The 22,787-nt window shown below is 37.0% G+C and overlaps 3 protein-coding genes across 3 annotated transcripts; all 3 read left to right on the forward strand.

Annotated features, from left to right (window-relative positions):
• Positions 1 to 4,471: 4,471 nt before the first annotated feature.
• Positions 4,472 to 5,056, forward strand: LOC132181579 (E3 ubiquitin-protein ligase At4g11680-like). The gene has a single exon (XM_059594829.1). It carries the CDS (start codon positions 4,472 to 4,474, stop codon positions 5,054 to 5,056), a length of 585 nt encoding a protein of 194 aa, XP_059450812.1.
• A 1,180-nt stretch (positions 5,057 to 6,236) lies between these two features.
• Positions 6,237 to 6,830, forward strand: LOC132181580 (putative RING-H2 finger protein ATL50). Its single transcript, XM_059594830.1, has one exon. The coding sequence runs from the start codon at positions 6,237 to 6,239 to the stop codon at positions 6,828 to 6,830; it is 594 nt and encodes a 197-aa protein (XP_059450813.1).
• Positions 6,831 to 13,261: 6,431 nt separating this feature from the next.
• Positions 13,262 to 13,848, forward strand: LOC132181582 (uncharacterized). Its single transcript, XM_059594831.1, has 2 exons — positions 13,262 to 13,301; positions 13,343 to 13,848. Exons 1-2 carry the CDS (start codon positions 13,262 to 13,264, stop codon positions 13,846 to 13,848), a joined length of 546 nt encoding a protein of 181 aa, XP_059450814.1.
• Positions 13,849 to 22,787: the final 8,939 nt, after the last annotated feature.

Consider the following 22,787-nt stretch of genomic DNA (forward strand, 5'->3'; position numbering starts at 1 on the left):
AAGTAAATGAGCAAACCGATTGAACCAAGAACCTCTCCTACTTGAAGAAGGAGACAAACCATTAGGTCCCACCATGACTTTTAATTCAAGTCATACTTAACAATCTCCACCTTGACTTGAATCCCATCAAGTCTACCAAAACGTGTCTCCTCTGAATGTCTCCGCCTCAGCCTCTAAGGGCAATCATACCCCACGAGTGTCACTCAAGTCCAAGCGCCTCTTGAACTTGAGCATAAGATCTAATTTAGACATTACACCATGCCTCCTTATCTGCCCCGTCGACCATACAACTTTCTCCAATGACTCTTTCTTCCTGTAGGCCCATCTGCACACTTTAGCCTTCTTTCCCTTGGGTAATTCTGCCAAATCTCAAGCTTTACCACTTCGTCGTGACTCCACCTCTTTCAACATACCATCCTGAACAGACAATGGATCTCCACTACTAACTGTCTGAGCAAAAGAAACCATATCTTCGAAGCCATACCTCTTTGTTGCTTTTCGATCACGTTTCTCTTTGCCTTTTGCTAAAGAATAAGACTCTTCCCGATGCTGTAAATCTCTTGAAGATTTTCTGTCACCAAATTCATTCATGAGTGAACACTGTTCATCAAGCACCACCTTCACGAATTGTTTCTCTTTCTGCACTGTACTTTTAGAAAGATCATCTAAGTTGACAAACTTAGACTTCTTCAGTTCCTGCTCTGTAACATCAGGCTCTGCATTTAATCTATCCTTGTACATAGCATGCTCATTAAAAGTCACATTCTGACTTCTAATGATCTTCTGATTTTGATCATTCCAAAATCGATAACCGAAGGCCTCATCTCCATATCCAATGAAGAAACACTTACTAGATTTACCATCTAGTTTACTCATAGCATCAGACTTAACATGGACATACCAAGCACAACAAAAAACTTTCAGATATGAAAGATTTACCTCTTTTTCACTCCAGACTTCTTCCGGTAGTCTATGGCTCAAGGGAACGGAAGACTCCCTATTTATCAGGTATGCAGTAGTGCTCACTGCATCAGCCCAAAAAGTCTTTAGTAACACAGCATACAATCTTATACGCCTAGCACATTCATTGAGAGTCTTGTTCATGCACTCAGCCACGCCATTCTTCTACGGCGTTCCTGAGATAGTTTTCTCCATTCTAATCCCATTCACTGAGTAAAACTGTTTAAAGCTCTTGTCTTCGTATTCTCCTCCATTGTTAGATCTTAAACGCTTTAGCTTCAAGCTTGTTTCAATCTCAACCATGGCCTTCAATTTCTTAAAAGTCTCAAATACATCAAATTTACTTTTCAAGAAATAAACACATACCTTCTTGCTTGAGTCATTAATAAATGTGATGTAATACTGTGAGCCTCCAAGAGATGCCACTGGTGCGGGACCATACAAATCCATGTGTACTAGCTCTAGCTTTCTAAGCTTAGGTGCTTTGCCAAATTCCGCGATACTCACCTTCTTCTGCTTCCCTAGGATGCAGCCTTCACACAAATCAGACTCAACTGACTTCAACTCCGATAGTTTCCTTTTTGACATAAGTACCTTCATCTTTTTCTCGCTCATGTGCCCAAGCCTTAGGTACCATAATTTTGAGTCAGCACCCATATCTGCAACAGCAACTGTATCCTTACTATTCGTAGTCATATAGAGAGTACCCGTCTTATGACCACGAGCCAAAATCCTAGCTCCATTGCTGACCTTCCACTTTCCACCGTGGAAATGAATTGAATGCCCTTCCCCATCAAGCTGTCCTATTAAAATCAGATTCTTCTTCAGCTTTAGAACATGTCTGACCTTCTGTAGCTTCCATACCGAGTCACTGTGAACTCTAATGCAAACATCGCTTAGGCCCACAACATTCAGCACCGTTCCGTCAGCCAAATACATCTTCCTAAAATCTCCACCAACATAGTTCTCGAGAATTTCATGGATCGTTGTCATATGAAAAGATACTCATGAGTTTAAGACCCAAGAATCAAGGGGACTGTCAACAGGGAGAAGTAGGGCATCATATACTTCTTCTGTCATTACGTTTGCATAATCATTCTCAGTTTCCTTTCGTACTTCCCTATAATTCTTCTTGTAGTAGCCAGTCTTGCCACAGTTCCAACACTTAGGTTGTTGGCCGAATCAGAATTTGCTTCTCCCTTTTCTGAAATTTGATCTGCCTTGACCAGAGTTTTTGTCTTGTCCTCTGCCCCGAGTCTTGAGGTTTGAAGTAGGACCAGAACAAGAGGCTTCACCCACATCTCTTCTGCGAACCTCTTCACTGAGAATCAAATCCCTAGCGTTTTCATAGCTCAATTTACTCTTTCCTACAGAGTTACTCGCAGCCATCCTCACTGCTTCCCAGCTATTTGGAAAAGAGGCCAAGACGATCAACACGCGAACCTCATTATCAAAATCAATTTTCACCGAGGATAATTGATATGTGATAGTGTTGAACTCATTGAGATGATGTGCCACCGAAGCCCCTTCTGCCATCTTTAGGTTGAACAATTTCTTCATCAAATATGCACCTTGTTGTTAGCCGACAGTTTTTCATACATACTTGATAAAAGTCGCCATTATACTTGCTGTAGTCTTCTTCTTTACAACGTTGTGTGCAACTGATTTTGACAATGATAACCTAATAACTGCTAGGGCTTTACGATCAAGCATAGCCCACTTGCTATCATCCATGTCGTCGGGTTGTTCTTCTTAAAGAGGTTGATGAAGATCCTTCCCATAAAGAATATCTTCAATTTGTACCTTCCAATATCCAAAATCTTTGCCATCGAATTTCTCGATTCCCATCTTTCCTTTTTCACCTACCATCGCTCCCACTGGAACCAAAAGCTCTGATAACAGTTGTTAGGAAATTAATCTTATTTCCAAGACCCCTAAGATGCGAAAAATAAGAAGAATAATATTGTTAAAGTCGTTAGCTTAGGTTAGCTTAGGTTGTCCCTCGAAAAGATATGCTATTTCGGATCATGCTTGTTAAGATTGAGCTCTCCAAGAGCCTTTCATATGAAAGCCCTTCACCAAAGGGAAATTTGTGTTTGAAGAATTTTCATTACCAATTATTCCCCGTCATCTTAAAAAGCTTATATGCGATAAATTATATATGGAGATTCAAACTCAAGACCGCTAATTTAATACCATGCTAAATCATCGAGATTAAATACCACTTAAATCAAAAGCCCAAACTAGTGTTGTTAGAGTTAGAGCCTGTTTGAGATTGCGTTTGAGAAATAGAGATTTTAAGTTAAAAAATGTTTTTTGGGGCAAAAGCTTTATTTTTAAGCTTTTACCAAATGTGCGTTTTGGTCATTTTTAAGCTTTTTTGGACTCTTAAAAGCACTTTTAATTCTTTTACCAAACAAATATTTTTTTCTTCAAATCCACTTTTTGAGTGTTAAATGCACTTTTGAGCACCGTGCTTGAATAAAATAAAAATAAAAGATCGATCACTACAAGAAATCTACTCATCAAGGGCGACTCATTAGCGGCGATTGTAAAGTCAACGCTAATGATCACCTATTAGCGTCGACTTTTGAAAGTCGACGCTAATAGGTGAGTATTGTTAATAGTTGACCCAAAAGATAAGTATTAAGTGGACGGTAATAAGTCGATGCTAATATACTCGTGGGAATAGGGAAAACTATTAGGGGCGACAAAATAACTATTAGTGTCGACAAACGATGCACCGACATTAATTCGATGAATCTCACCAATATAACAAATAATTTAGTCTCCTTTCTTCTTGCATATTATCTTTAGGAGAGTGACTTCTATAAAAAGGTGGTGTAAACCCACCCCATTGTGCCCACCACTCATTAAGTGACACCTCAGCATTTTAGAATAAACCTAAGTTTAAGGAAAAAAATACTACCACACCAGATTATTCCACCTAAACCCTAAAAAATCAAAATTTTTTTTTTATTTTTTTTTTAAAAAATTGATGTGGTGGCAGGGTAGCCACGCCATCCCCCACTTGGAGTGGCCGGCGAGCCACCCCATGGGCTCAGGTGGCCGCGCGGGCCACCCCCAGGCCATGGGGTGGCCGGCGAGCCACCCTCAACCTTGCAAATATTCTTGAAAAAAAAAAAAAAAATAAAAATTGAATAAACCTAAATAATTTGGTGTTTTTGTTCTTATTTGGATTTGTACAATAATCCTAAGTGGCAGCTTCTTATTGGTGGGCATAAAGAAGGTAGTTTACACCACTAGCTTCCTTATAGAAGTTATACTCTATCTTTAGATAGGTCTTAATTCCTAAGTGTTTTTTTTTTTTTTTTGTAATACTATATATTCCACCGCCTTAATTTAGAAACTTCACAGTAACTTTGAAACAAATCCAAATACGATTCTTCTAAAAAAAATAAATAAAATCCAAATACGATTAGCATTCGGAAATCCAATTAGTATATATATTTACTCTCAAATATTCATAATTAGCTTCTTCTTCTTCACCATGGAAATTAGTAACAACGAGATGATGCCGTTATCCGAGGGCGAGATGTGGGTGAACTTTGTGTTCCATCCAGATGGCCCAGAAGAGGAAGCGATCGTCCCCGTCCGTCTGCCGGTGCAGCGCAGCCTATTGTCGTCGGAGGAAACCGCAAAATCCATAATACCCCCGCTGCTTTCCCGCACGACCCTGCCGGAGTTGTTTCACCACAGTCCAGAATTCATCAGATATTTGTCGGCGAGCGTTTGTTCGTTGCCCAGCGACGTGCACCATCTGTATGTCCACGGCCACGTGGCTTGGGATGACGGAGACCCAACTCTGAGTCTCTGGTTTTACTATTTGTCGACGGGGGATTCGAGCAGCAGCACCGACGTGATCAAGGTTATGATTTCACACCCGGAGCCAGAATCCGCAGTTCAGGCGGTGGAGCTTGAAGAAGCTTCGCAGTGTGTGATTTGCATAGAGGACCTTCTGGTTGGGGTTGAAGCTGCCAAGCTGGCATGCTCACACGTGTACCATCGTGGCTGCATTGCCAAGTGGCTTGATAGTAGTAACCAGTGTCCCTTGTGTCGGTCCCAGGTTGTCTAATCGCAGGATCGGGATTGGCTGAAATTTCTACACAGAATTGTTTATAAATTGTAATTTGCGAAAAATAGATTTCATTATTGTTATTATTTTAATCCAGATTTCATTATTATTGAAAGCATTAATTAATTAGTCAAATTATTTGGCTTTACTCGCGTTACGTTCTAATTAATGTTCCAGTTACGATAAACTTCAATTTGACATCAAATCCAGCCAACAGCACTAATTAACTAAAATTTGATTTGATTGATGTGGTCAAATGGGAAATGCTAGGTGTTCTTCTAGTGTTTTCCTGGTGTCCTTCCAATTGTGATATGATTTTTAAAATCACAAATAGATTAAAAGTCAATAATGATAATCTCAAATTCAACGATAATTTTAAAAGCCACATCACAATTGAGAGAACACCAAGATAACACTAGAAAAACACCTAACATTTCCCGTGGTCAAAATCTTGTTCTAACAATTATATGTTCTTACAAGACTCGTTAACATTTGATTCTATGTACATGTACACTGTGCGGACTCCATATGTTGCACATATTATTGCTGATAATCATGATTTTTAACACATTAAAAATTAAATTTTCAATGTATTTACTAATGGTAAGTTTTCTCCAATCTTGTAAATCATTGAGGATTAACTTTTGGACAAATTGGATATCCACCTTGCAATGTTCAGAAAATCCCACTAAATAAAATCAAATATCATCTTAGGATCTCAACATTGGTAATATATATAGGTATTATCACTTTAAGCTTTATCTACTTGTATGATCTATAAAGTTTTAAGGTTGCATTACGCTCTTATTTCTCTAAGTAAGTTTACAATACAAGATTCTCCTAGGAGAATGATATTGAATACGTACAAATAGATTTCTACTCTAATTAGGTTAGTTAGATGATAGTTTTTAACTATAGCTAAAATTCAATTATAACTTAGTGATTTTCTTCAAATTCAGTGATAACTGTAAGTTAGTAGTAATAATCCTCAACTTGGACTATTATTCTAAACTCCATGATATACTCTATCAGAATAACCACGGCCTGGTCCCCCTCTCCTAATCTCTTTTATTAAAAAAAAAAAAAAAACCAAATATGATTAGGATTTGGAAATCCAATTAGTAGTGTATATATATATAGAGAGAGAGTCTGAATTCATGAGCTTCAATTCTTCTTGACCATGGAAAGTAACAACTTGACGATGCCTTTATCTGAGGGTGAATTGTGGGTGAGCTTTATGTTGGAACCAGCAGAGGACTCAGACGAGGAAGACATCATTCCCTTCCGTGTGCCGGTGCAGCGCAGCCTATTGTCGTCGGAGGAATCCGCAAAATCCATAATACCCCTTCTGCTTTCCCGCACGACCCTGCCGGAGTGGTTTTACTACTGTCCGGAATTCATCAGAGGTTTGTCGGAGTATGTTTGTTCGTTGCCTACCGAGATGCAGGATGTGTATGTCCACAGCCAACTGGCTTGGAATGCCATAGACCCAAGAAATAGTCTTTGGTCTTACCGTTTCTCGACAAAGGATTCGACCACTATCGGCGACATGTGGACCATTATTTGGTCATACCCGCGGTCTGGATCGGAAGTGCTGGCAGTGAAGGATGTGAAGCTTGAAGAAGCTTCGGAGTGTGCAATTTGCTTACAGGATCTTGTGGTTGGGTTTGAAGCTGCTAAGCTGCCATGCTCACACGTCTACCATCGTGGCTGCATTGCTAAGTGGCTTGATACCAGTAACAAGTGTCCCTTGTGTCGTTCTCAGGTTGTCTAATTCAAATATTGTGTTTTCCCAGTAACTTCCTCATCATTTTTCGTACATTTAAGGATCCAAACTACTTGTTGCTTCTCTATATCAAAATACACCCCAATAGCTTCCCTTAATCATTCGCTATATTATTAATTTGATGTGTTACACTAGGATCTAGATTTGCTGCAATTCCTACAAAGAATTGTCTATACATTGTAATTTGAGAACTTATAAGTTTAAGCATTCTTAATCCATAAAATAAGACTGATCCGTTGATGGGTTTTTTTTTTTCCGTCATTGGTGTTTATGTTTTTGCATTCTATATGTTTTATGAAATTTCCATGAGAAAGAGCTTCTAAACTGATATGATCAATTCAACTATTTTTTTCATCTTAATTTATGAAAATTCTGTCATCTTAATTTATTTCACAAATAGTTGAATTGATCATTTGAGTTTATATTTTGTCCCCAAGAAATTTCTATATTTTATTTAGCAAGTTTTTTGCGTTGTATTTTGAGATAATTGAGTGATATTAGCAGATTAAAAAAATAAAAAATAAAAAATAAAAAGAAGAAGAAGAAGAGTGATATTAGCCAACTTTCTCTCTTTCTTGGACTTGGACTCCATAGGAAGGATGATTCAATGGAACACAACCTTCCAATGATGGGCGAATTCAGAATGTGCTCAAAGTACAAAAAAATGAATATTATATCTCCTAACAAGAAGAGGAAATCAGTTCTCAATGACAATGATTATGTTTGCTTTTTTGTACAAACAGTAATAGGAGTTGATTGGTTGCATTTTATAATTTATGGACCTTATTGTGTTGAAGATGCGTTTTGGTCTTGCACGTTGATCTATTTTGTATAGAACGATTATGAATGTTGGTGGCATTTCATTGGCTTTTATACATGCTTGTAAGAAATATTGAATATGTAAATAAAATTCTCTGATATGAACTTTTCAAATGTGTATGAAATTTTTCTTTCTCCTACTTGTAAATGACTCATTGATTACAAACATCAAATACTAAACAAATAAGAAGAGCCTATCTATAGTTACACGAGATAACAAAAAATAGTTATCATGTAAGATCTTGTATTGTGGTAAAAGATTATGGTATCTTATTCACAAAGGAGTACATGATATTTATACACGAAGGGATGTGTAGTGTGTTGTCAATTACAGATTTTACAAACACAGAATTATAGTCTAATTTCCTTGTAGAGTGTGAGTTGCCTTCCTTGTTTGTGTCACAATCCTTTGCTGCAATGTTTCCTTCTTAGTATTGGATCTTTCCTTGCAAGGCTGATTTAATTTGGATGTGATCCTTGGGTGGCAACATCGTATCTTCAGGATCCTTGGGTTGCAAATGACCATGCAAAATTATAGTAAATTGCACCTGAAAATTGATAAGCTCTTTCTCGTGAAAATTTCATCAAACATATAGAATGCAAAAACATGAATACCAATGACGAAAAATAAAATAAAAAATAAAAAATTCGAGAATGTTAACAAACAAAACCAGCCACAAACAAAACATAAACATCGTTTGTCCTGCTAATTGAAGAGCAATAATCTTTATGATCTATTTAATTAATTGCAAGAATGACACAGGAAGAATAATAGAATTACAAAAAGTTGTCACTGGTTGGTGTGGAGCGACACCCTCAACCTTTTAAGCATCGGAGCTATAAGTTAGGTTAGGGCTGCATCAAGCCAGAATATGAAGCCACAAGAAAAGGAGATGAAATTAATCAATCACCAATAACATCAACTTAAAACAACATTATCAGCACTAACTAAACTTTGAAGCAACAAGAATCCAAAAGGAAAACAAAAAGGCCCTCAGCATCATTCCTTAACAATGTCTTGCTTAATGGTGTTCATAAGACATTTTGCTCAAGCTCTCTCCTAACATAGCTCTCATAGATGGCAAAATGAACTCAATAGAGCCTGATTGCAGGTCCCATGGTGCTCTTCAAATGCAAGCACCTCACCTATTTTCACACCAAATGCACAAAATCAATTACCATTGAACAATCAGAAGATACTGCACAAATAATATATGTAATGAACTCACATTTTGCCAATTTTTCTTCTATGATGAAACAAGGAAGTTGACACTCATTTGCACCAGTGCCGGAAACTTGCATGCATTCACATCCTTGATGTTATAAGAAAGATACAGAAGAATCTAGCAGCCAAACTAAATTCTATCCTATTGTAAATACTAATTATAATGATATAGCGATAATCACAAGAAGCAAGTCTCTAAGTCGGGGGTCATCAAAATATAAAATCCTACAAAATGCGAACCAGATCAAAATTCTGTAAACACCTGAGCTTCCAAACTTTCATAATACCAATCACAGGACTGAATTACATATTCTACATATAAAAAGTTTCAGCGTGCAAATTATTAAAAAATTATTTTGAGACCTAAGACTTCTAAATTACAATAATGCATGAAACACCGCAGGACGACAAACATATCTCATTGTCAAAAAGGGTTATAATTTTACGCTGATTTTTCTAATTTGCATAACTATTCAGGAAATCAAACCAAAAATCATGATTTTTAATTGACCAAACACCAAGCGATTAAAATCCAGACAAAATTTTCTATTCTTTTTATTTCTATTGAGAAAATGAAATTAAAACAAAAGGTTTCTATTGAGAAAATGAAACTAAAACCAAAGGTTTCTATTACCTCAAATTCAGTTTCTAATTCATAAAACTAAAGCATCAAAAGCCCTAAATTCCTTCCATCATCATTATCAAAATCAGATAATAAGATAAACCCATTATCAGACAACGAATTTACAGCTTTGCCATAGCAAACGGCAACACGAAGAAGAAGAATCGCGAGAAACAAAAAGAAGATTATACAAACGAAGCATCGAAGAGAGAGAGAGAGAGAGAGAAAGCGACTATACTTACTGCCGGTGGAGGAGAGAGAGAGCCTTCTTCAACGCTGGTGCCTAGTGGAGGAGAGAAAGAGTACTTGCCGGTGGAGTAAAACCCGTTCTTAGGGAGGGAGGTAATTCGTCGGTGGCCGGAACCCTTGTCCGAGTAAGAGAGAGGCTTAGCGAGGAAGGGAGAGCGGGAGTGGCCGGGAGGGGATTTTGTGGTTTTCTGATTTTCAAAATTTTCAGATGCTTCGTTTGTATATTAGGTTTCAATTTTTTTTTTTTTTTTTTCAAAAAAAAAGTGCCACGTAGGATAGGAGTTGGGTCACTGTTGGTTTTTTTTTTTTTTTAATTTTTAGGGTTTGATATCATAGGAGGTCTTTGTGGTTTTGATAATAGACCAAATTAGTCTTTCCGTCAGCTGATCGTTACTTGACTTAACAGAAGTTCACGTGGATCAATCAAATGTTGACATGTGGTACTTACTTAATTTTTTTTTATTTTTAAATTTTTTCAAAAAAAATCTATTTTTTTTTTTAAAAAAAAAAATGAAAAAAAAATTGGGGGTGGCCACCCACATTTGGCCGGATGGGGGTGGCCGAAACCACCCCTAGTGGGTACTGGGGTTGGTTTCGGCCACCCCCATGGAGTGAGCCACCTCCAGTACCCACTGGGGGTGGTTTCAGCCACCCCCGTGGTGCCCAAGGAGGTGGCTCGGCCACCCTCAAATGGCCAATGAGCCACCCCAATTTTTTTCCTTTTAAAAAAAAAAAACATTTAAATTTTTTTTTAAAAAAAATTTAATTATGTGTCATGTGTCAACATTTAATTGGTCTACGTGGACTTCCGTTAAGTCAACTAACGGTCAATTGACGGAATGACTAATTTGGTCTATTATTAAAACCACATGGACCTTCTATGATAAAAATCAAACCCTAGGAAAAAAAAAATAAAATAAAATAAAGAAACGAAACCTCAGGGGGTATTTGGTATTTAACCCTTTATTTTGATACTATCCCACCAACTTTAAAAACTGAGATATGCTAAAATATAATAAAAACTCCATATTTTGTCATAAAAGTTCACATGGCAAGATGTCACATCATATATATATATGGAAAATGTTTTAGTGCAATAAAAAGATCATTTTTTGCCCATAAAAGTCTTAGGCGGCAAGATGTCATAAGCTACATCCGTAGTGGTCTCATCCACTGATTGGCCTATGACCTCTTAGTATCTAAGACTTGACCTCTCCAAGTACTTGCCTCGAATTTGATCAAACACAAAGAATTTTATTATGTTCAGGTTAACCTCCCAGTCATTTGGAAGATCTTTGGTATCTGCTATTTCCAAGTATAAAGAGATGTGACCTTTCCCATTCCTATTCTTTCTCCCATTTGGGTAGAGTACCAATCTCCTAGACATGGATACGAAAATGCTCATATTTCTCTATTCGAATAAAAAATAAATTAGAAAAAGAAAGCAACAACTGAAAGGAGAAGGAGAATCCAGAAGATGCAATACCATTGATAACCTTCAACTTCAAACTGACCGGAGTGACATTTTTCCTCCTTCATCCCTAATAGTAATGAAAAATTCTTGATTTGAGATGTATAATTGTTAAGGAGTCCGCGCCCGATCGCATACTTTAGAACAATCGAGCGTAGTATCAAAAAGGTCCGAAGTGCAAAATCATCCCGAGTGCGATCGAGTGCACTCACTAGGGTGCTCGATCGCAGTACCCGAGAGTACCAGTTCAAATCCATCCTGAGTGCGATCGAACGCACTCACTAGGGCACCGCCATAAAACTTTTGTCTTTTCCATCTTTCTACTAGGACTCTTACTTATCTCTTGTAAGAGTGTTCTGTTTATATCACTTCTCTTTTGATTAATTGTAATCCTTTGTATTATCTCTTATTCTTTGTTTAAATATAATTATCTTCTTATCACATCAAAGCTTATCTTGTTAGCTTGATGTGATCAAATACAAGTGTAACTCTTTTCTATTTAAGTTCAATAAGAAAGCTGTAGAATGCATCTTGGCCAAAATCTCTTCTCTTGATATTATTTTACTATAATGAGGTGCTGGGAGATCTCTAGTTGATCGTATCATTCTTGAGGGGAAAAAAAAAAGAAGAATTATAAAAGTATAAAGTTCGAAATCTATCATGTGAAACATTTGGGTAATTTATTCAGCATAATTAATAACAATTAACAAACTACTTGCGATACCATTTTAACAATTAATACTAAATAAAATAAAGGAAGTCACCAAAAATCAGAGAGCGAGCAAGAGAGAGAGAGAGAGAGAAGACCGGTTGCATCATTGTGAGCAGGGAGAGGATGCCAAGTTTTATTTTCCATGTCTTTCTTTTGAATTCTTCTTTCTCTTGACAGTTCTAAGTAACGTAAGGATCGAGTTTTTGGCAATTAAGGAAGGAGTTCCAATGGCCGTTTGCTCCTCCTGCCTGGGAACAATTGGTTTGATTTATTTATACAAAACCCAACTTTCTTTCTTTTTTTCTGTAAAGCCTCGTCAATCTTCACCTTCCTCAACTTTCATTCTTTTTTTTTTTTTTTTTTTGCTTTGTTGTGTTTGTGAATGAGTGGGCTTGATGGTAATTGCCCGTACGAGTGATACGAATTTCTTTTACTTTAATTTTGTTATGTTTGTAAATTTGATGAGCTATTAAGTTCTTGTGGATTAGACTTTTGCACCATAATTTCAAATTTAGAATCTGATTAAATCCCATATATTGCAAGAAAAAACAATGGGGATGATGGCAAACAGACAATAACTCGGGGCATATATCTTTGACGGTAAAGGGCATTAACACTGAAAAGTGAAAACAATGGGGATGATGGCAGGAATCTTACTAGTAATGCATGTATTTTAAAGTTAATTTCTCTTTTTTATTTTGCGAGCAATTCATAAAATCTTTACTATAACCCTCTCAGAAAACCCTGCAAAAATGATGAAACGCATTCTTTAACAAAAAACTTGTCCATATACTTTTCAATTATCAATTAATTAACTTCCTGCTTTTTATAACTTCGCTTGACGCTAGCTGGATAGTGTATATTGGATAGTAATAACTAATAACTAATAAGTGCTAGGGAATTTTGGATACTTTTGACAATTATTTAACAAGTAACCAACAATGAGAGAGAGAGAGAGAGTACCATTTGCATCAATGTGCGGAGGAAAAGTTTGATCTCCCATGTCTTTCTTTTGAACTCTTCTTTCTCCCATGTCTTTCAAAGCAGAACTGCTGTTGAGGAAGCTGAAATGAGAATGTATATATGCATTATTAAGGAAGGAGTTTCAATAATATATATGGGTGTACTCGATGGCCGTACTCCGTTCCAATATTTAGTGTGTATATATATATATATATATATAGATTGAAGTATTTATTTCTCTTAAAAACTTAGATACTTATATAACTTTGAAACAAATCCAAATAGGATTAGGATTCGGAAATCCAATTAGTGTATATATATATATATACTGTCATTAATTCATTCTTCGATCTTCACCATGGAAATTAGTAACAACGAGACAAAGTCGTTATCCGAGGGTGAGTTGTGGGTGAACTTTATGTTGGAACACCTAAAAGAGGGAGACATCATCCCTTCCGTGTGCCGGTGCAGCGCAGCCTATTGTCGTCGGAGGAATCCGCAAAATCCCTAATACCCCTTCTGCTTTCCCGCACAACCCTGCCGGAGTTGTTTTACTACCGTCCGGAATTCATCAGATGTTTGTCGGAGTATGCTTGTTCGTTGCCTACCGACACGCACGATGTGTATGTCCACAGCCAACTGGCATGGAATGCCATACACCCAAGAGATAGTCTTTGGTCTTACCGTTTCTCGACAAAGGATTCGACCACTATCGGCGACGTGTGGACCGTTATTTGGTCATACCCGCGGTCTGGATCCGAAGTGCAGGCAGTGAAGGAGATGAAGCTTGAAGAAGCTTCGGAGTGTGCAATTTGCTTGCAGAATCTTCTCGTTGGGGAAGCTGCTAAGCTGCCATGCTCACACGTCTACCATCGTGGCTGCATTGCTAAGTGGCTTGATACCTGCAGTAACAAGTGTCCCTTGTGTCGTTCCCAGGCTGTCTAATTCAAATATACATTGTGTAACATGTTTGATGAGTTTACAATATTATTGCTAGGAATAGGATCTAGCTAGATTGGCTGCAATTCCTACAAAACATGTTCGGATAAGTGGACCTTATCGGTTTATCATTAAAAAAAATTCTGATTCGTACTAATGTATGTATAATTTTCTTTATGGAATATGACCAATGCATGTATATCGACGTACATTTAATTTTTATGGCAACAAAAATAGAAAAAATGTCAAAATAATATTAGAGCGACGTTATTTCATCAGAATGAAAGTATGAGTAAATTATATGAGAGATATGATTGTTAAGTATACGTGTGAGTGAAAAATAATTAAATCTCAAGTTAAAAATATATCGTAAGAATTAGTTGTTAATATAAATCAATTGATCGAGCCCAAATCTACAAATAGGCTCCTGATGATGATGCGTGGACAGTTGGTAAAAAAATCTTCCGTTTATAATTAAGGAGAAGTGCAGTCAATGTGACCATTGATTCATGCTTAAGGAAGAATTAATAAACCAGAATAAATTTAAACATTTAAATTAATTTTCTAATTAACACTTATTTGTATACCCTATATATCAAGAAAAATTCACTTTTGTCTTCAAGGAGTAGCTTAATCGGCTAGAAAACATATCTTATAAAGCGGAGGTCATTAATTTGAATCTCCTTCTCATTTTTTTCCTCATCTTGTGTGGACATGTAAAAAAAAAAAAAAAAAATCACTTATGAAGGGATGGACAATGGTGCAAATTCAATTTCAATGCTATCGATGGGAATATGAGATAACTCTTTTCGAGATTTAATAAAAAAAATAAAATTTAAATTGTCCAACCACCTTTGGACAGATAGGTTCTATATGTAGTCTCTCATAATTATTGTTCAAATTACCCGCAATTTAAACAATAAATTACTCGTGACCTCAATAGGGACAGGACATGACAGGAGATATATATATACACGCAATCAAACAACCCTTAATCTCAAAATCCCAATTAATGGATACTTTTTGTTATTATTAAGTTTTTTTTTTTTTCCTCGAATAGAACATAGCTTTAATCCAGAGTTTCATATTAGCCAAGGAAAAAATAAATGGATTAATGTTCTTATTTTTTTATTTTTTATTTTTTGACATGTCCACACAAGGGAATGAGAAGGATTCGAACTAGTAACTTCCGTTTAATTAGGCGTAGTCCACAACCAACTGAGCTACCCATTGGAGACTTATTGTTCTTAATTAAGACTGCTTCAAAAACACCACACCCTACCAAACAAAATAAATCTTAATCCATCTTGATCTTGTCCGTCCGATATGCTGTGGTACATTAAAAGAACTCTTGCATATATTTTTTTCGTAAGTTAATACATAAATATTTGGAACATGAACCTCTCGCCTCATCTGACCGTCTTAGCTTACACCAAAAGTCAGTACATTCTTCTATTCAATCATTTCCATTTTAAGTTCCAAAATATAAAATAAGGTAAATATATCATAAGTTTCTGCGTCAACCCACCAAAACTGAAAAATTCGTAGGTTTTTTTTTTTTTTAGACTTTTTAATTCCTGGGTTAATCGAAATGCCAAATAAATCTCACCATTAAATTTTTGTTACGCCCATTAATCCCAATCAAAACGCACCATTTTACCATATCAATATAATCATTTTTTTATTAATTTAGTTTTAAATTTTTTTTTTTTAAAAAAAAAAAACGGTGGGGCTGCCACCCCTAGCCATCCCCAACAACTATGGGGTGGGCAAGGGGTGGTTTGCCCACCCCGGCCACTCCATGGGTGGTTTGGGGTGGCCCACAGGCCACCCCTAAACCCTAGGGGTGGCTCGCGGCCACCCCAGGGGTGGGCAAACCACCCCTTGCCCACCACTAGGGTGGCCAAGGGTGGCAGCCCCACCGCTGGTCACCCCTTCATTTCTTTTTTAATTTTTTTATATTTAATTTAAAAATTAAATTAATAAAAAATATTATGCTGATGTAGCAAAACTGTGTGTTTTGCTTGGGACTAAAGGGCGTTATAAAAATTTAACGATGGAGATTTATTTGACATTTCGATTAACCCAAGGAGTAAAAAATCTAAAAAAAAAAACTTAGGGATTTTTTAGTTTTGACGGATTGACTCAAGGACTTATGATATATTTATCCTATAAAATACAAAAGGCTTGTCAAGAGTAGTTTTTTTTTTTTTTTTTTTTTTTTTTGGGTGCGGAGCAAATTTTTTGTGTTTTTAGTACAATACAAACCCAACATGACAACTTTTAGTACAAAATTCATGTTCGCGTGTTGGGTCAAAGCATGGATATTAGACTATATAGATTAACCATATCCTGACTATTACGTGAATGATTTTTTGCAAACACAAACACGCAAAGGGAATAGATGTTAGGTTCTGAGGGAACCTAGACCTTTTAAATTTTAAGAAAACTTAAAACCCTTTTTTAAACTCAAAGTTTGGGATTAATTCTACTTAATTTATTAATGAGCTTGATGTCTTTAAATAGACAATTACAATGCATAGTGAAAATAAAAGACTAAGCATTATAAATTACTATAATGATAATACTTATATCTAATATTTAAATTCTAATCCCTACCTCTAATGTTATTTATAAAGATAACATATTATTCTGAGGTATTTTAATCCTAAAATACCTCTATAATTAGACTCCTAACACCGACTCATTTAATTCAATATATCAAACTCATCAACCATAACCTTTTAATTTTATATTGAATTTGTATTGGGTTCGTGGATTACGTCAAAAAATTTCAATCATTATGTCACGTTTTAGGTTTGAGTTGTGCAGAGGCATGTGCATAAGACTATTTAGGTCAAACTTTAACTTTAATCCTTTAATTTTATGCTGAGTTTGCATCGGATTCGCAGGTGACATAATAAAATATGGACACAAAAATTTGACAGATCAATTTTATTGTTTAGTAAGTAATGTTAAAAAAATTAATACCCTGTGACCCACAAACCAAGAGTTGTGTCTCGTACTTAATAGACGCTGGGTTGTTGGCCTTTAGTTATAAGAACAATCCCATTCCCAAATCGGGCCCAATAGCCCAATTTACCCACCGCCTTTGAAACCAAACCAAATACGATTAGGATTGGGAAATCCAATTACACTATAAATATACTCTCAATTCCTTTGAAAAAACAATAAAAACAATCTCAGTGATTCCGTTGACCATTTTCTTCTCCTTTGAATTAGATGGCAAGCAACGACGAGATCACGGCGCCGGTGGAATATTACGAGATGGAACCCTCCAGCGATTCCCCGTTATTGGAGGATGAGGTGTGGGTAACCTTCCGTTTGGTGAAACCAGCGCCCCAAGAAGAGGAAGAGATCATCCCAATCCGTGTGGAGCGCAGCCTCTTGTCATCCGAGGAATCCGCAGAAGCCATAATACCCATCATGCTTTCCAGCACCACCCTGCCGGAGCGCTTTCACCATTGTCCTTTTTTCATCGGATATGTGTCGGAGTATTTTCGTCATTCATTGCCGAGTGACACGCACCATGTGTATGTCTATAGCTATGTGGTTTGCGATGTCATGTTTTTCTCTTTGTCGACAGTGGAATTGAGTAGAACAGTGCTCATTGACAGGCTAGTTATTAAGTCACACCGGCGCCTGTGTGAAATGAACGACGAATTAATTGCGTTGTTAACATCTGCAGTGCAAGCCATGAAGGAGGTGAAGCTTGAAGAAGCTGAGTGTGCGATTTGCTTACAGGACCTTGGGGTTGAAGCTACAGCCAAGCTGGCATGCTCACACGTGTACCATCGTCGCTGCATTGCTAAGTGGCTTGGTAGGAGTAATAAGTGTCCCTTATGTCGTTCCATTGTGTCTAATTCAATTGTGCAACATGTTTTATGAGTTGCAATATGATAGAGATAAGATTAATTAGTTTAGATAGGTTTAAGGGTTAGTAGTTGAATTGGAATTCCAATTCATTAGGATTATATTATTTAAAATTAGAATTAGATTAGAATTATTATTAATTAGAGTTCTTATCAGTTTATCATTCTATTGTACTCTATTTAAAGAGCATATTGTTCTTAATCGAGAGGAATGAAGAATTATTAAGTAAATGTTTGTTTGTGGTTTGTTTCCAATCATTCAATTGTGATCTCTCCTACCCAATAGAAATCATTATTATTAATATATTTCTATTATTAGTTGTGGGGTTACATCACAATACTCATTAGATCGGTATCGACTGCAATTAGTATCCGATTTTTTTTATTAGGGTTTTGATGAAATTTATCTATTCGGACAGGTGCTCAAACTGCCCTTCACCTACTTGTCATGTAACTATATGTAAATATGTTCAAATTTACATGAAGGTTTGTTTTGTGGAATGTATTGTTGAGATGAAAAGTTCTTATATATGAAACCATATTTTTCAAACCAAATTAATATTGAAAGCATTAGTCAAATTATTGAGCTTTATTTACGGTCTAATCCGGCCAGTCATATATTATATACGTTTTAAACTTCAATTTGTCATCAAGTCGAACCAATAGCGCCAACTATATGTAATTCCAATTTGAATAGCAGTCAACTCCATTTTCATACGCTCATTTAAATTCATTAAAAAGAGAAAAAAAAAAAAAAACATTAATATTTCAATCAAAACGTTAAATTGAATATTAAGTGAGATACATCAAATATTGTCCTTGCTTTTAGAATTCAGTTGAGACGATTCTTATCTACGTTACTGTCTCCGGGCTTTTTATTGGTTTAATCTTTTAGCGGAGACTTTTGTTACTGAATTTGTGTTGGGGCCTCTCTCTCCTATAGTTTCGGATTCGAACTCTAACAGTGCTTCTATCATTTCAGCCTCCTTTCGATGGAACGATACAGTTAGTTTTTCTCATGGAGTACTTTCTAGCAAATAAACCACTATGATTTAACAATATTTCTTATTTTTATCTGGGTTATGCTTGTTTTGTCTTATTTAGCCGTTTTATGTCTTGATTCTTGCTGATTTGCATAAATAGTCATCAAATATTGACAGCTTTGTCTACAAACTATGTTGTCTGGTTTAGTCAAAATTGAGTAGATGCATATTTAGCCCTGATTACTACATTGGAATGTGTTTCTTCCATATTCAGGGGAGTTTTCTTTTCTTTTCTTTTTTTTCTTTTTTTCTTTTAAATTTTTTTTTATTGATTGGTTTGAAGCAATGTGCCTGGAATAAAATATGTAGCATGTAGGCTCCATTTCAGTCGTCCCAGAAATTATGAGTGAAAGGAAAACCATCTTATTGCTTGGTGAGAAATGAGTTTCCTTTCATAAGCATTTTAACAATTTTTCTTTCCTTTCCATCATTTTTGCTGTATTCTAAACAGAATCTGAGACTTTGGAGTTTCTTTCTTCTAGGACTTTTGGGATTAATATGCTCTACTCTTATGTTGTTCATAGGCATATTGAATAAGATTTTTGATCAGTATCATGCATCATAGGACTAAAACAAATTTGGCGACGGACAGTTGGAATTTCATTTATTGTTTACTTTCTCATACTGTTTGTCGCTTTGTCTAGCTATAGTTGATTTTTTGAAAGAAATACATTCCAATTTCATTGATAATAATCACGAGCATAAAGCTCTTACATCGCAGGAGCACAAAGCTCTGAAAATGTAAATTATAGCCGAAGCTATAAGGATACAACATTACGTAAAACCTCTGCTAACGTATGACTAGTTTTCAATTGAAATAACAAATTTGCATAAGACAGACGCAATCCAATGCATAGGTAGCGCAAATTCCTCCTTGACCCAAAAGCCAGGATGAAGTTCACGTCCACAACTCGAATGTTTGGACTAAAATTCACATCCACGACCTAAAAGATCTAGACCAAAGTTCTGTTCATATTTAAGTAGGCAGATCGAGTGGCCAAGCCTTATTACAAAAAAGAAGCAAGAAAACCGAAATAAAACGTGAGCGAACCAAAGAGGCAGGGCCTTATTACAAGCAAATAACAGGAATGAAATGCATACAGGGAAAAAACATGAACAAAGACAATACAAAGAAAATAAAACAAACGGGAACAAGCACACGCAGCGTGGATGCCGATTGTGCACTCACCGGAAACCGACACCGGAAGGGAACGATGGAAGCTTGACGCGGTGGGGACGTGGAAAAAGCCCAAAACAGTGGACGGAGGGTGGCGAAACCGATCGCCAGCTAGTCGGAAAACCATCGCAGCAGGGGACGTTGAAGCTCATCACTGGAGGGGCACGAGGAAAGACCTAGCATCGGACGGTGGGCGAAGGAGATCAGCAGCGAACACAAAACAAAACTGGGGAGAGTTTGAAAGAAACCCCCAAAATCAGCACCCACACCGAATGGCACACAAGCAAGGCTACAAGAACATCACACCAAAAACATAGCAAAAAAAACAGAAAGGAAAGGAGTAGAAAACAACCAGAGAGCCCCGCCAAGGACAAAAGCTGAACAAAGAGGAAGGGGTGGCAGAGAAAGGGTAGGGAGGAGGTAACTTGGGCCAGGGACATCAAGTAAACTACTAGCACCCGATGCAAGGGCAGGCGAGGGGGATGAGGGAGGCAACAAATGGCCCTCCCTCCTCCTCTCACCATGGGGGAGGGGGCTTACCTGAGGCTGCGGCGCTAGAGAGAAAGTGAGAAAACCCTAAGGCTAGTTGAGAAACAAAGTTTTTGGTTTTCTTGATAATTTTGTTCTTATATTTTAATCTTGTCTTATGGGCTATAGTTGTTAATAAAGTGGGAAAAACTGCATTTTTAGCTTACTAAATAAGCCCTTGACTTTCAATCATTTGAAAAGGTCCCCTGGAGTTGGCATCAACAGGTCTTTCTATGTCAATTTTCAACATCATTTCGAAGCTTTTCAATATTCCCCTCCTCATAGTTGCAACATCATTTGTGGCTGAAGACATAGCAACGAATGGAAACAAGGGATCTAATTCAGGTGAAACTACAATAGATGCTTGAACGGCTTCTAATGAACTTCAGAGCATGCCATATCGAGATCCTTACTTCAGTGAAAGAATAAAAAATAAGATAAATGACCCTGAATATTGAATTTGTATTCTAAACCTGAAATAATCGGTGAGATTCTGATCAACGTGGTTTATCTTATTTTCAGTTATTTTTAATATATTTTTCATTATTCTCCTTCCGTCCTCCATCACTCACTGGTCAACAACCGGGTTTTGGTAGAGTCTCACCACCAAGAAGAAGAGAGTAATCATGCCTCCAAGAAAACATCTCTTTTCATTAATCATGATCTACTCTCCATAAAGTACACATAGCATTTAAATAGACATTGTAAAATAAACCCTAACCCTAATTTAACTGACTTTGGGCTGAGCCCAGTATCTAATTATAATAACCCTATTTTGATTGACTATGGACCAAACTCATTATTAAATTGCAAAATACAAACTCTTAAAATATAAAACCTAAATACAACTGCTAAGACCTCTATTAAGAAACCCTAGCTCTCTCCCTTGAACGCCACACAGGTAGGTTTCCCCTGGTTTGGGGAGGAGGGATGGCCGTTTGGCTGCCTCCCTCCTCCCCGCACTCTCTCCCCTTGGTGAGCTAGCTTATTTACATGATGTCCCTAGCTCTCCTCTGTCGCCCCTTTCTCTCTTTGTCCTATTCTATGGCGTTTCTCCACCGTCCCGCTATGCCCGCCTTGCCTCTCTCCACTGTGCCGCCTTTTCCCATTGCCACTAGCCTCTGCCACATCTCCTCTGGGTTGGGCTTGGCTGTAGATCGATTTCTTTCTGCTCGATCTCCCATCCTCCGTTTGATCCACCTCATCACGTGCCCTGCCGTCCTGCCCTCCGGAGCTGTCCATGTCCATCCCACCTTTTGCTCCGGATCCGTCGCTCCGTCTTTGGTTTGACTCTGTTCTGTTTTGTGTTTTTTCCTTTCTTGTTTTGCCTGTTTTTGTCGTGTTTCTTTCTTGGTGTGTTTGTGTTTTCTGTTGTTTTTGCTTGTTTGGCAAACTGTATAGGTGTCGTTCAAGGGGATTCACTCAAACTCTCCCCCCGGTTCTTTGAATCCACAGCCAATCTCCTCCGCACCCGCTTGCCGGCCACCGTCTGCTGCTAGGTCTTTTCACGCGTCCCCTCTACGATGAGCTTCCAAAGCCACCTTCCGCGTCGGTTTCCAGCCAGCACGCGATTAGCTTCCTTCCGGCTTCCATCATTTCCATAGTGTGTTTTTTTTCTTCCATTTTCCCTATTTTGTTGGCTTCTTTTGTTGTATTTCTTTTTATCCCTGTATTTGTTTTTTTCCATTTTTCCAGGTACATTTTTTCCTATTTTTTGCTTGTAATAAGGCTCTGTTCTCTCTCTTTGATTTGCCTGTTTGTATCTTGATGCTATGTGGGGTATTTGCTCTTAGTCCAGACCTTTGGGTTGTAGATGTGAACGATGTCCTAACTTTCGGGTCAAAAAGGATATCCTAACTCTCTCTCCCTCCACTTTAGTGACGTGCCAACATTTGACATGTCACAATATATATATATTTTTTCATATTGTTAGTTTAATTTTCTCGCGCTCGGAAACTTTATTTATGATTTTTTTAATTGGTGATGTGTTAAAAAACAATTTCCTGTAGACGCGTTACTAAAACAACAATTTTTTGTAGTGCCATCCTAAGTAGTTCCTTGTAGGCAGGTGCTACCATAATCACATTTAAGTAGAATAACCATAGGGATAAGGTTATGATTAGATAGGATAATAGTTGAATTGGAATGCAATTCCAATTCATTAGGATTAGATTATTTAAATTAGTATTAGTTTATTTAATGTTAGGATTATGTTATTAAAATTAGAGTTTATTTGAATTTGAATATTAGAACTTTAGGTGTTATCACTTTAAGCTTATCTACTTGTATTTCTATTTAAAGACT

Source organism: Corylus avellana, chromosome ca5 (genome assembly GCF_901000735.1).
Source record: "Corylus avellana chromosome ca5, CavTom2PMs-1.0".
In the NCBI taxonomy this organism is placed as follows: domain Eukaryota; kingdom Viridiplantae; phylum Streptophyta; class Magnoliopsida; order Fagales; family Betulaceae; genus Corylus; species Corylus avellana.

Bases quoted from the DNA above. Each gene is read 5' to 3' on its own strand.
- LOC132181580 (XM_059594830.1), top strand. From the start codon at position 6,237: ATGGAAAGTAACAACTTGACGATGCCTTTATCTGAGGGTGAATTGTGG.
- LOC132181579 (XM_059594829.1), top strand. From the start codon at position 4,472: ATGGAAATTAGTAACAACGAGATGATGCCGTTATCCGAGGGCGAGATG.
- LOC132181582 (XM_059594831.1), top strand. From the start codon at position 13,262: ATGGAAATTAGTAACAACGAGACAAAGTCGTTATCCGAGG. The intron at 13,302-13,342 runs GTGAGTTGTGGG...CACCTAAAAGAG, and splicing joins GACAAAGTCGTTATCCGAGG to GGAGACATCATCCCTTCCGT.